Here is a 16,326-nt window from a genome sequence, read left to right as displayed (position 1 = left end):
GCTTACCTAAATCCTACTGGCCCACATTTGTAAGTGTTCCGGCCCAGCCCAGCCCAGTGGGGTGTGGCCAGGGTTGGGTTGTAACGGAATACATGTAACGGCGTTACGTAATCAGAATACAAAAATCAAGTAACTGTATTCAGCTCGTGTTACATTTGAAAAACGAGTAATCTGATTACAGTTACTTTCGTAAACCTGAAGTGAATACATTTTGGATTACTTATTGGAATTATTGGTGGAAAGATTTCCTCACAACATGTAATATTCATTACTAAAGGTACAGCCTTGTCTGGTTTCTTGCTCAAGGGCACCACGGCAGGGCAGGAGGTGAACTGGGACCTCTCCAAGTAGAAGTCCACACTCCAAATAGGTCTGGTCCGGGACTTGAACCGGCGACCCTACGGCTCACAGTCCAAGCCCCTACTGACTGCCATAGATTTAGTCCCTAATTTTGCTCTCAAAATGGACCAGATTGATGCATTTAACTTCGACATTTAAAAAAAAATCTTCCCGGGGGAGCTTGCCCCCGGACCCCCCTAGAGGAGGTGAGGTCCATCACCTGCCCACACCCCCTGTTAAATGGTCTCACCCACATTGAGGATGCTTCGTACGTCGCCCATGTTTTATTCCATGTGTCAAGTCAGGCAAATTGGGTCAAAATGTTATTGCATCAATGATCTGTTAATATTAAAATCACTAAATATATGCCGTAACTATTTTTGCTCTAGGCAACTCAAGGGCTCAGGTAATGTGATTACTATATGAATAATTGTCCAAAATAACACAAAATGCATAGGGTTTTTTGTTAAGTAACATACTTTCGTCGCTGGCCGGCCGATACATGCCGCGCATTAAGTGGGCCTGTCTGTCAATTAATCCCCGGGCCACTTTTTCCCCCCAGTCCGCCCCTGCCATGGAATCCACTTTCCGACGGCTTCCCAAGTGAGTGGCAGATCTCAATCTCCTCAGACTTCAGGTACACGCCACGATCGTTATGTGCCTCGAGCACCTGTGTTTCGACCGAATCATGCTCTGTAGAAGGCGCAGAATCGCCTTTCACTACCTGGGAATATGGTTTTATGATTTTTAATCCGGTCACGATAACATCCTCTTTTCGGGTGTGTTGTTCAAGCTCCTCGATCCTTCTCTCCAGCGTGACAATCTTCTCGTCTTTTTCGTTCATTATCCTCTCCATGCTTCCGATCGTTTCCAGCAGTTTTTTAATTGTTATGCTGTCATCCTTTCGGGTCTTATTTAAGTCACTTATATCCTTGGTAATACTGGAAAAAGCATCCTTAATTTCTAGGAGATCTGCGTTCGCAGCATTCACTCGTGTCGCCATCTTTTGATTATGGAATGGTGGGAAAGCCTATTAATGTGCTCACCATCTCTGTGGAGCATTTGTTTTAAGTCTTAAAAATAGATGTAGTAAAGACGCTCGCAGTTACAAGCATGGCTGTGTGTGAGAACTGTCATATTGCGTACTCACGACTGGAGGGTAACATTCACAGGCTGGAGAAAGAAGTCCGGGAAAACGGAAAAATTAAGTCAACAACCAATGCTGGTGCGGATACCCTTCCATGGCTGTCAACAACCAATGCTGGTGCGGATACCCTTCCATGGCTGTCAACAACCAATGCTGGTGCTGTTCCTGATCCAAAGACGGAGAGCCCGGTAGCTGTGGAGGATAGACTATCCAACGTGACCGAATCAGGTGTCGCTACTACTGTTGGAGCCATGGAGCCGTGCAATGTCATTCCTCCGGCGGTGGCCCCTGCGCACCCAGGTACTGACTGGGCTCGAACGGGAACGGGAGCCAGACCCAAGGCCCCAACTCTTACTTCCACACCAAATCGGTCCCACTGTGCGGTGCAGCCATCCTGGTCCGAGGTAGTTTGTGGCGGAAGGAACTGCTCTGCTGCAGTGACACCATGGCCTCGTCTGGAGACATCGAACCGTTTTGCAGTTCTTCCTGATGAGGCTCCTTGTGAAGCTGACAATTGAGCGGCCCAGACCAAGCAAGGAGGCAGAGGCAGCATGAACACAATACACACAGCCTCAATCCTGCTGCTGCTGTTCACGTGGGCCCAGCCTGCAGCCACCAGGATCTCACACACAAAACAGACAGGGCAACAGACCCTAAATACACACACTAATCAGCAATTCGACACAGGTGGGGGGGAGGAGACAACACAGGGCACCAGGTGCACACAATCAACAGCCACAGACATGGGGAAAGGGGAACACTTTTAACATGAAACCAGGAAACAGAGACAGACAAACTAGTTACATAAATTACATATATTCCCATGCTTCCTGTGCAATGTTTTTAGTGCTATATTACCCGTAACGGAGGCCGAGATCTATGGGCCCAGAGATCACCTCTGTTACATTTCCTTACCCCTCTCCCCAGGAAATACAATGTCTTAGGAATCTTGGCTTCCTCAGGGGGGGCCGTGAAGTCGAAAAGAAGCTTCCCTTTCTTCCTCTCCATGCGCTCCTGCTGGTTCTGCTGTCTGAAGCGCTCTCTCTCCTGAAGGACCTTCTCGGCTATCTTTGCCATCCGCATTTTGCGCTTCAGTTTTTCCCGCTTCTTCCTGCGTCGGAGGTGCCGGTAAATGTGGAACTACCCGCTGCCCGCACCGGCGCTGGAACCCATCACCTCCCGGACGAACTCCGGAGTTTTAGCAATTATCAAAAGCTGCGACTCCTTTCCTCAGGTTTCCTTGGCTTGCTATTCATCTGAGTGTGCACCGCCATCTTTCCAACCGTTCTCAACGCTTCTAACTTCCTCTCTCCTTCCCTCTGTAACCAGAGCTGCTCCTCTTTCTGCTCTTGCACCAATCTCTGGTTCTCCGCCAGGATCTCTGATGCCTCAGCGGCAGAGCCAGCGCCCGTCGAGCCTCCAGCCAATCTGCCGTCCTGCCTCCGGAGTCTCCGTTCCTCTTCCCGTGCGAACTGCTGCTCATCGGCTGCCTGAAGCTGCAGGAGTGACCTCATCATCTCCCTCAGTTCCTCCATCACTCTCACCTCCTCACTTGGTCGAATCCCACTTCTGACACCAATTGTGAAGCTGACAATTGAGCGGCCCAGACCAAGCAAGGAGGCAGAGGCAGCACGTCCCAAATATAACCCGGTGTGGGCATTTATTACAGCATGAACACAATACACACAGCCTCAATCCTGCTGCTGCTGCTCACGTGGGCCCAGCCTGCAGCCACCAGGATCTCACCCACACTACCAGCCTCAACCAGACAGGGCAACAGACCCTAAATACACACACTAATCAGCAATTCGATACAGGTGGGGGGGAGGAGACAACACAGGGCACCAGGTGCACACAATCAACAGCCACAGACATGGGGAAAGGGGAACACTTTTAACATGAAACAAGGAAACAGAGACAGACAAACTTACATACATTACATATATTGCCATGCTTCCTGTGTAATGTTTTTAGTGCTATATTACCCGTAACGGAGGCCGCGATCTATGGGCCCAGAGATCACCTCTGTTACACTCCTACTCATCCGTCGGATGCCGCTGTGGTCTCGCCACACCTGGAAGCATCTCCTTTTCGTGTTGCCGTCTCCCCTCCATCTCATCCTCCATCTCTGGCCCGGAGGATTCGCCAGCCAGGAAAACAAAGCAGGGGACCCCTTTCAGCGCCGAAGCCTTTGTCCTCCTTTCGCACGCGGGTTACTGAAGGAGGCCGGGACCAGGAGACGCTCTGAAGGTCTCATTCTTCAAGGAACAAACCCCACATCCTCGCCGCAGCAGACCCGGCTGTGACCACCCAGCCTCAGCCGGTAAGAGCTGCTCACGCTGTGGATATTGATTGTGACCTGTTCGGTTCTGGCGGAGCCCCGTCTACACTCCCACGGCCGCTCTTCTCCCCCTCAACCTTGATTATCGGCGATTCCAGAGCCAGGAATGTTCGTTTTTTGAATGCATCAACACACTGCTTCCCCAGTGCCATGACATCCAACATTCTGAAAAAGCTCCAGGATTTACTGCCCACACTCTCGTTGCTAGTCATCTCACATGCACAGCATGTGAGATGACTAGCAAGGTAATAAACATAAAAGTAATACAAGCACAACAACATACCTCGTTGGGCTGCATGCTCTGAAAACAGGGAAGTATTCTTCAGTTCTCTTCACAACTTATATATATAAGAATTAGGGCTGTCAGTCGATTAAAAATATTTAATCGCGATTAATCGCATGATTGTCCATAGTTAATCGCGATTAATCGCAAATTAATCGCACATTTTTTATCTGTTCTAAATGCACCTTAGAGGAATATTTTTCAAGTTTTAATACTCTTTTATAAGTGGACAAATATGCTGTATGCAAATGTTTATTATCGTTTTAACAATGACAAATATTCTCATGAATATTAAACACAACAACCTGCAACCTCTCTCATACAGAGTGTGTGTGTGTGTGTGTGTGTGTGTGTGTGTGTGTGTGTGTGTGTGTGTGTGTGTGTGTGTGTGTGTGTGTGTGTGTGTGTGTGTGTGTGTGTGTGTGTGTGTGTGTGTGTGTGTGTGTGTGTTAGGGCTGAACGATTAATCGATTTTAAATCGAAATCGCGATAGCCCAATCATAGTTTGAGTGCCTTTTGTTGGCATATAATAGAATATTCTTAATATTGGCCTATACAACTTGTGGGCGGTAGGATTCCTTAAAGCAATGACAGGAAGCATAAGGGAGGACAATAAGACACATCTCTGCATCTGTTTGTTAAACAACCTGTTTGCCCAGGGCTATACATTGTGAATCTTGGCAAGACAGTATATGCCAAAAGAGTGGTGCAGGGATGAGTCCTAGAACCTGGAATAAGTTAGCATTCTAGCACTTCTGGTTCCCTTGTCTAGAAGTCAATTTTCTTTTTGATTCTTTTTTGGTTCGATGCCTGAAAAAAGGTCTAAATAAGTCACTGGTGATTGACAGTGGTTGCTAACAAATGACTAAATGTCATCTAAACATTAGCCGTCTTTAGCTTAGCGGTGGTGATGCGCAGCCATGCTACTGTGATGTGGTTTCTTTATAGCTTGACATTTACAAAGTCTTCTGCATTTTAACCAATCGCCATGACGCTTCCTTCTTCAATATTGATGTGTGTATTTCTATCATAAGCCATCCGTGCTTCAGTTTGAAGAAGAAGAAAAGAGAACAAGAACACAGCTATTTAAAATAAAAACGTAGTGAAGTTGCAGAACTGTGCGTGGACATGAGCCCCCGTCACCATATTCACTGAGGATGAAACTCTACTGTTCTTTGACCACAACTCAACGTTCTTCAGCAAACAGGATGTGACCACACAGAAAGCTCTGAAGAAGACAGCTTCCTGTGTTACACAAATCTTAATTTGGAAACCCACAGAGTTATCCTACCTAACCTGCACCTTCAGAGCGATCTTTACCGAGTGACTCTTCCATTCTGGAGTTGTTGTTCGATAATATGTACTAGATATTTGAACAAGTCCGTTGATACAACCGCAGCATTAGTATAGTTGTATCTGTTCGAAGCTTTCAATGAAATGAGGAAACATTCAGAATGTTTTTTAACTTTGTGAATTGGGTTTTGCAATAATGTGTAGGTGTTACATCAGAGAATGTATGATCAAATCAAACTTCAATGATAGAGTCCTTTTCTTTCACAAAGTGCTTCACAAACTAAAGACATAGACAATTTACAAAAAATAAAAACAATCTCCCCCTTCTGATGTTATAACCAGAGTAACACATCTCTTTGATTAAGAAGTTAAAAGAATAAGTCATACCAACGCAGGACTGAATAAAATAGGAATAATATAAATAAATAAACCAACAATAATCAAATATAATACAAAAATATAACATTTAATCAAATAAAATGTTGTCAAAAGCCAAATGTAAAAGGTGGGTCTTGAGTTTGCTCTCATGTATGAGCCCGATCAGGTCCTGTGGGGGGCTGGGGGGCGTGATAATAAAAAGACTCCTCACCATTGTAATGATAGGTGTTTATGCTTTAGTTACAATGCATATATGTTACCACTAGGCGGCAGTATAACATCTATGGACATAGATGTTAGCAGAACAAGATGTGATGTGACTGCATGTTGGCTAATAAAGTTGGCTAGTAAAGCTAGTCTAAAGATACAAGAAGATGTCTTATTTATAACCAATAAGAACATTACAACCATGGGTCTTAGTTTTCACTTTGGGTAGGAATAAAAGGCACCAGAAGACCTCAGGGTTCCAGAGGGCTCATAGGGCCAAAGCAAATCTGATAAATAGCTAGGCCCAAGACCATTAAGAGATTTAGAAAAACAATACAAGTATTTTAAAATTCAGTAAGGAGACAATCATTTACAATAAAAGAGAATATTAAAAGCAACAATTGAATCATGCTCTGAATGCGTCTCTGCAGTGAAAGCGTGACCAGCTCCATTCTTCTTCCTACAGACAGTTACAGCTACAAAGAGATCCGCTCCTTTGTGGAGAACAAGATGCCGGGGAAGAGCCGCGGCAACGACTTCCTGCAGTACAACCGCAAGGCCCTGAGCCGCATCTACCCAAAGGGCCAGAGGGTGGAGTCCTCCAACTACGACCCCTACCCCCTGTGGGCCGGGGGCTGCCACATGGTGGCGCTCAACATCCAGACTGCAGGTACTCTCTCTCTTGGTGGGGTTCCCTAAAAGGAAAGTCACACATGAAATAGAGTTTAATTCTGCGTGTATGGATTACTTAGCTTTTACTGCCAACAATATTGTGAGAAACAAGCAAACATTAAATGTCATTTCGAAACATTTTCAGAACAAACACACATAATTTGAGAAAAGGTAAAAATAGCAATAGACTTTTAACATTTACTTTATTGTCTATCTATAAGTTCACAAAAGCAACCAATACATTTTTTTAATAGACAAGCTTAAAAAATGTATATATCATTATATATATATATATAAACTCACACAAATGTTTGAGCGCTTCCTGTTTCTAAGCTGATTCACCGCTCTTAATCTATTACCTATCATCACAGATATCGGCAAAGCTACTGGCAGGCAGGGCCCCGGCATGTCCTGGAAAGAGTTGAGATTGCCATACGCCCTTGAGCCTGGACCCAGCAGATATCAGTTTGCAGCGTTTTGTACACACACATCCCTATCAGGCTTCGGAGACAGCAGATGCTTTCTTGAAGGGGGGGAGGTGGTTGACGTTGTTGCAGGGGCGGGGGTAAAGGACATGCTGCCAACCCTGTGTATTGCCTTCATGTGGTCATCGAACTCCAGGAGGGTGGGCGAGGGTGAAAGGGTGAGCGGAGAGTAGAGAGAGCTGGGGGGTGAAGGAAGAGTATCCTCAAAGGCGTTGATAGGGGGGGTGAAGGGCGGTGGAGACTCCTCCGTGTGTGTCATAGGTCTCCCATAATCAGAACATTCCTCAGGCGGGTGCAGTGATAGATCTTCAGGGCTTTCTGAGCGATGTGTTGTGTCTTTCTCCTGTTTTGATTCCTCTTGCCGCTTGTCCTTGGCAGAGGGAACAGATTGATGACGCAGGCAGTTGAATATGTTGGAGATAAACTATTTTACTCCTGACTTGTTCAGGCAAAACTCCATCTGCCTTAAAAAGATGTCTGCGGTCCCAGAAAAAGTTAAAATTGTCAATAAAATGGACAGAATGGTCGGTACAGGCAGTTGAAAGCCAGGTGTTCAGTGCAAACAGTCTGCTGAATCTCTCCACTCCTCTTCTGACTGGCGGTAGAGGCCCACTGATGAACACCTCTGCATTGAGAGAGCTGACAGTTTCCAACAGACATTCAAAGTCTTTTTTCAACACTTCTGACTCTTGTTTCACAACATCATCTGTTCCAATGTGCAGTGTTACGCCCAGGTCTAGGGGAACTTAGGCGCAACACAAAATGTGCACTCTCCCCACTCTTCCCACTCCTAAGAACACGGACACTGAGTCAGAGAATGCCGTTTGGTAAATTTAATTACCAACAAATTATTACCAAACAGGAGTAACTAAACCATAAAACAAACAAACAAACAAACAAACAAACAAACAAACAAACCTTTAAACACAAAAATCTTACCTAACGAATGAGAAAATAAACATACAGATTTATTACCCAGGACACAGCCCTCCTGTTCCTTGGAATCCTTGTAGCTGCTAACTAGCTGTGAGTTAGCATGCCCTTTTCCATTCTTTTGCAACACTGGTAAAGTGGTGTCATTCCCACGACATAGTCCATTCACTTCCACGTTAACTTCCAACCGTTGCATTTTCATTTCCAACACAGCCATCTTCTGTAGAAGTTTGTGGAAGTCATCTGGAGAGAAGGAGGCATTTTGCTGCCAACTAGCTTAAGCTAAATAGCATGCAGTACCAGGCTTTAGCTGTTGCTAGACCACGCTACTGTAAGACTGAGGTCGTCGTACAAATGTTGAAATATGGCTGAAACCCTCCATCTATTTACGAAGAATAACTAAAGTTTTAAGAAAACAAAAATAGGAAAATCAGCATAAAAAAGTAAGCAGAGGCAAGAGCAAGCAGAAAAGCGTCTGCACTGTAAGGAAGCAATGCGTGTACTCTCATTGACCTGGGGAGTCGTAGGCGCACAGACACAAGATTAATTATCTTAGAGTAGAGCTGTTCAGATTTGACGTAGAGCTAGTGGCATTCTGAGCATGTCAGTTGGAGTTATGACATCATCACACAGGTGTTTGTGTTTGAGGTAACGATGTTATCGTTACCTTTGCTTGAGCCCAGAGATCAAAGGTTTCCATGGTGATGTGCATTAATCAGTGAGAGGAGAGCCTTTCCATTGATCTGAATGAGAGATAAACCTCTTACATGTGAACGTTTTGTTGAAGAACCGTAGCAGATATCGGTGAAGTTTCAACGTGTGAAGCGTCTCAGGACCCTGACAAGCATCTGAGTCTGTTTTTCGTGTACTTTCGGGTCAATAATGTGTCCTTTTTGGCAGATTAACTAAAGGCTGCTGCTGTGAGGAAAGATCAGGCTGAATTCACAATGGGCCTTAATGGAGACATGTTGAAAGTTTTTGTCACTTCATGCCCTCAAGAGGCATTTTGTTTAATTATTTTGCTTAATTATTTTTAATTTTTCAACCTAGGAGAGGTTTTCCTACGTTTTTCATGAATAATTATGTCTCAGGAGCAGTGTTTCCGCCAGAGAGGATGAGAGGGTGTCCACCCCGAGAGCGGGAATTTTGACTTGACCCTTATAGATACTGTCTTTTTAAGTTAGTGAGCCGGATCATTTGGCTCGGCTCTCTTAAAGCTCCGGCTCTTTCGGCTCCCAAGCGGCTCTTCATGATACCACAGTTTACCACGGAGCCTCAGTTTCGCCGCTGCGAGGCCCTGGTGCTCGCAGCTCACGCGCGTGCTCCACTAGCACGGCTCATCGCGTCCAAATCGCGCACGTTCCGTGTTGTCCTGTAGCAGACACCGCCGATGTCGGGGAAACGATCTTCGATACTCCGAAAAGAATCCCACCAGACTCCTCCAACAGAGGGATGTCCTTGTCCTTTTTCCTTTTCGTCATTTCAAGCGATAAAAACTCTCGATCTTCTCTCAAATTATTAATATTTTTGGCGACAAGACATCCCCCTGGCGGAAACGCTGCTCAGTAGTGTAGGGTTTGGGCGAATTTCAAGCTGTCCCCCACTCTAGCTGTGACATCATCAGTGTTGGGTGTAACACGTTACAAAAGTAACGGAGTTACAGTAATGTATTACTTTTTGCTGTAACAAAGTAATGTAACGCATTACTAATGACATTTGGGTAATATACAACCCGTTACAATTCTCGGTAACGCAGTTACAACTCATTTTTAATAAAGTAGTCAAATCTGAAGAAGGCCTCTATACCAAGCTCCAAACTAAGTTAAATATCTCAAAGTGTAAAAGATATGAACAATCATATGCTGCAAAATGCATTTCCTGCAGAAAATGCGTGCGAATGCTGTAAACTGTGAACATTTGTGGCTGAATTTAGCTGAAAATGTTATTAGTTAAATGGTCTTTGTAGCTGCTTTTAGCTACAGAGACCAAGTAAGTGTGTTGCTGAACTTAGCAGAGAAATGCAGAACAGTGAAATTATTTGAATCAAAATTGTTACAGCTCAAATGCATTGCAACTTGAAAGTGAAATGTTAAACTGGAAGAGTAGGAAAAATAGTGAAGAAGCTTAATATTTAAAAGAAAATGTTTAAAAAAGTATAAACAACAACATGTATAGCCTTGATGTCCTGAGATAGCTGAATAATGTAATAGTTGAATGGGTTCTGTAGCTGAAAATAGGCTGAAGGAGTTAAATATCAGATGTAAGTAGTAGTGAATGAATTTGTATTAAGATGAGAAAATAAAGTAAAAAGGCTTGGGAAAGCAGAAGAATATTTGAACTGCAAACTTTTCGACTAAAACCATACGTCACCAATAATGTATAAAATATGTGTAACCTGTTGAAGTCAGTATGAAGTCTCCATCAGACAGAAAAGAATAGGCTGAGACAGTCTGGTGTGTTTGTCAGTGTTTGTTTCTGTGCTGAGCACCTACTCATAACACCTGTGTGAGCCCATATCATTCACTAGGATGGGTCAAATGCAGAGAAACAATTTCCCCACGAGGATTAATAAAGTCCATCTTTTCTTTTTGAAGGTTCCTCCCATTGAGTTACATGTTAAAAAAAGAGCTGAATATTTCAAAAAGTATAACATATTTTTAAAAAGTTGAAAGGTTCCCATCATGTGCTAAAAAGGCTGAATATTTTTGATATTTGAATGGTTTCTGCAGCTGAAAGTATGCTGAAGTTAATAAAGATTTGAAGAACTATAGTGTGAATGCTGTTGCACAGGCTGTCAGTTACTCCAGGTACTTCTAGGTCAGTGTTTCTCAAACTTTTTCATACCAAGGACCACTTAAAGGTGGGGTAGGTAAGTTTGAGAAACCGGCTCGAGATCGCTAGAATTTGAAAATACACAACCGGAGAAAATCTGCCACTTCCTCATAGAGCCCCTCCTCCAACACACACGAACGCGCACATGACCAATGAGGGCACGAGATAAGTTTGTGCCCCGATGGAAGGCTGACAGGCAGGTAAACGGATTGGTTGTACTTTTTACAGTATTACGGCTTCTACAGATGACGTTTTTTTATGGATTTTTTGTCAAAGCACTTCAGATATTCATTGCTATCGGGATGTTAAGAGCATTCCATGGAATATAACAAAAAGTGTATCTCGAGCCGGTTTCTCAAACTTACCTACCCCACCTTTAACCAATAAAAAAACACTCGCGGACCACCTAACTCCACAAATATCCAAAATCGCATCGTTTTTCTAGAACAGATTACAAATCACCTGAAAATGGTACAAACAAGTGGCAACATGTTTGATGAAGGTGTTGTGCTGGGCTATATCATGCAATCGAAAGTGAAACTTTAGCGCGCTCCATTGTGGAGATATTCCTGCGAGAGTGCGGAAAACTTAAATGTATTTATTTATTTCAAATGTGAAATGTTACCAATATACTCGAGGGCCACTAGAGGGCGATCACGGACCACACTTTGAGAAGCACTGTTCTAGGTCATTTGCCTAAGTAAGGCAACTTTCTTAGCAAAACTGACAATTCGACTGCAACCCTGGACCCTGGAACTGACGCAGCTAAATGGAATGCAGCCATAATCAGATGTTAAGCACTATACCTGTATGCCTCTCCATACAGTGGCCTCAGGTCAGGGCTCAGGTTAATGCAGGAGCACCGAATGGCTGGATGTTGGAAGCCTTTTACAAACTAATCTGCTGATAAACCCATACACTAAAATCAAACCTGGGTGACTAGCAGCATTCTGACATTAGGCATGTTAGTACTGAACAGTTGTTGAAATGTAACAAAGTACATTTACTCAAGTATCGCACTTAAGTCAAATGTTGAGGTACCTGTACTTTACATTAGTAGTTTGATTTGAGACACTTTGACTACAAGCACAGGTGTAACCTCTAACAATAAAGATGTGTGCTGTTCATGTGTCCCAGTCAGCAATGACAGTGTGACCTTCACCTTTTTCCTAGAGTCACATGACAGAATATATTTGTTGAAAAAGGGAACACCGCAGCAATCCAGGTTTCCTTCCAAATGTACAAAAGAAATTGGCAATAAATGTGAATACATGTTTGTTACAATTCTCCATGGTTCTTTCACAATGACGTTATAGTGGCCATTATATATCTAACGTATCTTGAACATTTTATATTGAGTATTATTTGAGGTTCATGTCCATTCTACTGTAGATACATTTATATACTTTCTGTTTATTGTTTTTATTTCTTTTATTTTATACTTATTTTCCACCTTTTCATTTTAAATATTGTAATGCCTGAACACACTGCTGCTGTAACATCATTTCCCAATTTTGGATGAATAAAGTATCTATCGATCTATCTAAAAACATTTTATTTAGCGGGGGTCGAGCAGTGGTTCATATGATGTGTGTGTGTGTGTGTGTGTGTGTGTGTGTGTGTGTGTGTGTGTGTGTGTGTGTGTGTGTGTGTGTGTGTGTGTGTGTGTGTGTGTGTGTGTGTGTGTGTGTGTGTGTGTGTGTGTGTGTGTGTGTCCAGATAAATACACTCAGCTGAACAGCGCCCTCTTCAGTATGAACGGACAGACGGGGTACGTGCTGCAGCCGGAGTTCATGCGCTATGATAGCTACGACCCCAACCAGGAGAAGAAGAAGGTCAAGTACGAAATCGCTGTTAGGGTACGTAACACTCTCAATATTTAAAACTGTCTCGAGGCACTTTGATTTGCCTTTTGGTGAAATGGGCAATATAAATAAACTTGCCCACAAAATACACCATGAGGCAGGGCCAGTGAAAAACGGTGTCAACGATATTAGAGGGGCTGATAAACTTAATTTGTAATAAAATCAAACCTGGGTGACGAGCAGCATTCTGACATTAGGCATGTTAGTCCTGAACAGTTGTTGAAATGTAACAAAGTACATTTACTCAAGTATCGCACTTAAGTTAGACTATTAGCACTTAAGTTAGACTATTAGTACTTATATATATTTAGATGCCAATACTTCTGTACATTTACTATAGTAAGATTTAGAATGCAGGTCTTACACAACTAAGTATTGCTTCTTTGACTGAAGTATAATATCTCAGTCCTGAGAGCAGTTCTGACGGCGGTGTGTGTGCAGGTGATCGCTGCCAGACACCTTCCCAAGCCGGGACGCAGCATCGTCAGTCCCTTCGTGGAGATCGAGCTGTGTGGCCACACAGACGAGAAGTTCAAGACCCTCGTCTACCGTAAGTAAAGGCGGGGGGGGACAGAACAAGGGGCGAGGAAGAACTGAGATGAGCTGATGTGTGATCAGTCCTCCTGTCCTCTGCAGGTGATAACGGTCTGAACCCGGTGTGGAAGTCCCCGGCTGACTCAGCGGTGTTCACGGTGTTCGAGCCTGAACTCACCTTCCTGCGCTTCGTGGTCAACGAGGAGGACATGTTCTCAGACCCCAACTTCGTGGCTCAGGCTACATTTCCTGTGAAAGGCATCCGCTCAGGTGGGAGCACAGCAGCTTCAGTTCTCATCATCTAACTATGATCTGTGTTTCTGTCACTCACCCTCGCAGAGGGACATATACCGATACAAAACATGTCAAAGATAAGCCTTCCACACTTATCATACATGATGCCTGTTGCCATGGTCAATGATGTGGGTGAAGACATCCTCCTCCGTGACACGGCCGGCAGACAGTCGAGCTCTACACCAGTGATGTACCGTCAGATCTGATTAGTGTGTGTTTCTCCAGGGTACCGCTCCGTCCCTCTGAAGAACGGCTACAGCGAAAACTTGGAGTTAGCCTCTCTGCTGGTCTACATCAATGTACAACAAGCAGGGGTGAGCACACACACACACACACACACACACACACACACACACACACACACACACACACACACACCACACACACACACACACACACACACACACACACACACACACACACACACACACACACACACACACACACACACACACACACACACACACAGCAGTTGATGTACTCACATGCCCTGTCCTCCAGAAAGCGGAGGAGGAGTTGTACTCGTCCTCCAGCCAGCTGAAGAAGAGGCAGGCGGAGGTGGGGGGCGAGCCCTTCCTGTACGAAACACACACTAACCTCCAGCGCGCCGCCCTCCCTCACCAACACACCCTCCTGGCCAGAGAGGGTAGCACTCAAAGGTGAGCTCATATTATTGGGGGGGTTGGGACCAGGGATGTATAATAAGAACTGGATACAGCGTGGGAGGCGGGGCCTCGTTCATTCCTATGAGAGTTGCTCATTGGAGCATGAAGACAAAATGGGCCAACTTTTGAGAGAGTGAAACGTCACGAAAGTATTCATATAATCCGTTGTTATTGTGCATCCATGGGTAAAGGTAAAACTCATGTAGTGCTGAACACGTCACATGAACGTGCCGGGCGGCGCGGTCCCGTGGGTTAGAGGGAAATAACTCTCAGAATAACGTTGTTAGCACATTTTACAACTTGAGGACGGAATGTTTTTAATAAGGGCTATACAAGTGTTCATACTGGGTAGTTTATTTAGTTTAAAACAAGTATCCAACGAGTTACAGACGTCTCTTTCCCAATGTAAGTCAATGGGACAAAGTGTTTCCGGGCCCAGCGACTGATACGGAAGTGTAGTACCGCCGTTCAGACGACGGTCACAACGAATACTTTCCTCAGAGTCTGGCGCACTTCCTGGGGGCTTGGTTGGGACACATGGCTTGTTAAATGACATGACATGTGATCAGAGGTGGAAGAAGTACTCAGATGTGTTACTTAAGTAAATGTAGCAATACTACATTTCAAAAGTTCTTTGTTACAAGTAGAAATCCTGCATTCAAAATCTTACTTAAGTAAAAGTACCAAAGTATCAGCATCATCAATACTTCAAGAACCAAAAGTAAAAGTACTTCTTGTGCGTAATGGCCCATTTCAGAATCATATATATATATTGAGTTACTGTTATTCATGTGTTTTTATCACAACTGCTACATGTAGAGCTCATTTGAATAACTTGATATACTGCTGCTGGATATCTCAAAGTGTATTTAATAATGATTTATATTTTGTGTAAGCTAATAATCTAAACATAAAAATAAAATAGCAACTAAAAGCTGTCAAATAAATGTAGTGGAGTTATTGCCACTGAACAACTGAAACGTTGACTTAAATGTGATAAGTCAAGAGACTTCACGTAACTGTATTAGGCTGGTTGAAAGTAATATGAAGTATATATATACACACTGCATGTAATACATCCTTTTCTCTGTGCATTTCAGGACAAAAGAGAAAAAGATAAACAACAGTAAGTTCTACTCGTGAACCGTCTCCATGCCGACTATATCACTTCACTCCTGTTTGCTTACTCAAGGAATATTGACCTGTGCATGTGAGCATCTTTAAATGGGGACAAGGTTTCATTTTTGACTTTTTTATGCAAAATGGTTTTTCTATTAAATATGTGGTGGTCTTAATGTGTAATTCTTTGGGGGTAACTTCTCTAAAATACGTCTGGTAAATGTAGGCAACATTAAACGTAGACCTGGGTGAGACAGGTGGAAGGACGGTGATTGTGTGACCCCTTTATAATCGATAAGGTGTGTGTGTTGGGAGAGGGGGGGCTACAGTGTGTGTTCTGCCATCCGTCTGAAATCAAACTGCATCACGGAGACTCAGATTATATTTATTGTATTCCAAGAGGAATGTTTCTGAATAGTGAGCTGCCGTACAGGCTGCGGACCCTTCCGGGAGCTGCTGGTGAATCAATCCTTTACATTTCAAATGGTGATGAGTGTAACAGGACTAAATGGAGCGTGCGGTCACATGGCGGCTGTGTGTCCTTGCTGTGTCCTCTCACCAGTGTGACAGTGTGTGTGTGTTATTGTGCTGCCTTTCTGAACAGTTGATTTCATGAGAACATGTCATGTATTTAATTTGAAGCTACATGATGTCCATTGTTTTTCCGTAAGTCCTCTGATCATTTCTTATGAATTGATTCAATAAAGTATGCTTGGTGAACTTGACCCTATTTCTATGTTTTATCTTTATTTCTTTGCCGAGAGCTGTGTTGGATTGTTTGAATTCACTTTAATGCGACTATATAAGATGTTCCTTTTGAATGTTCTTAAGTCTTGGTACTTAGATATACTTTGGCCAAATATATAACAGTAGGATTTTTCTAGGATATGTTTTGATTCTCAACTTGTTGAGGAGCTGTCGGGGCCGTTTTAGTGCCCA

At 43.7% G+C, this 16,326-nt stretch overlaps 1 protein-coding gene across 1 annotated transcript in view; it reads left to right on the top strand.

Moving 5' to 3' along the window:
- Positions 1–16,112, top strand: part of plcg2 (phospholipase C, gamma 2) — a 63,625-nt gene extending 47,513 nt beyond the window's left edge. The window contains 7 exon segments of the mRNA XM_034088158.2: positions 6,455–6,658; positions 12,630–12,769; positions 13,217–13,325; positions 13,412–13,579; positions 13,829–13,917; positions 14,105–14,262; positions 15,369–16,112. Coding sequence (XP_033944049.1) covers positions 6,455–6,658; positions 12,630–12,769; positions 13,217–13,325; positions 13,412–13,579; positions 13,829–13,917; positions 14,105–14,262; positions 15,369–15,411 — 911 coding nt within the window. The 3' untranslated portion in view covers positions 15,412–16,112.
- The last annotated feature ends 214 nt before the right edge of the window (positions 16,113–16,326 follow it).

The sequence above is a fragment of the Pseudochaenichthys georgianus genome, chromosome 7 (assembly GCF_902827115.2).
Source record: "Pseudochaenichthys georgianus chromosome 7, fPseGeo1.2, whole genome shotgun sequence".
Classification (NCBI taxonomy): Eukaryota; Metazoa; Chordata; class Actinopteri; order Perciformes; family Channichthyidae; genus Pseudochaenichthys; species Pseudochaenichthys georgianus.
This window is presented reverse-complemented; position numbering and strand designations above follow the sequence as displayed.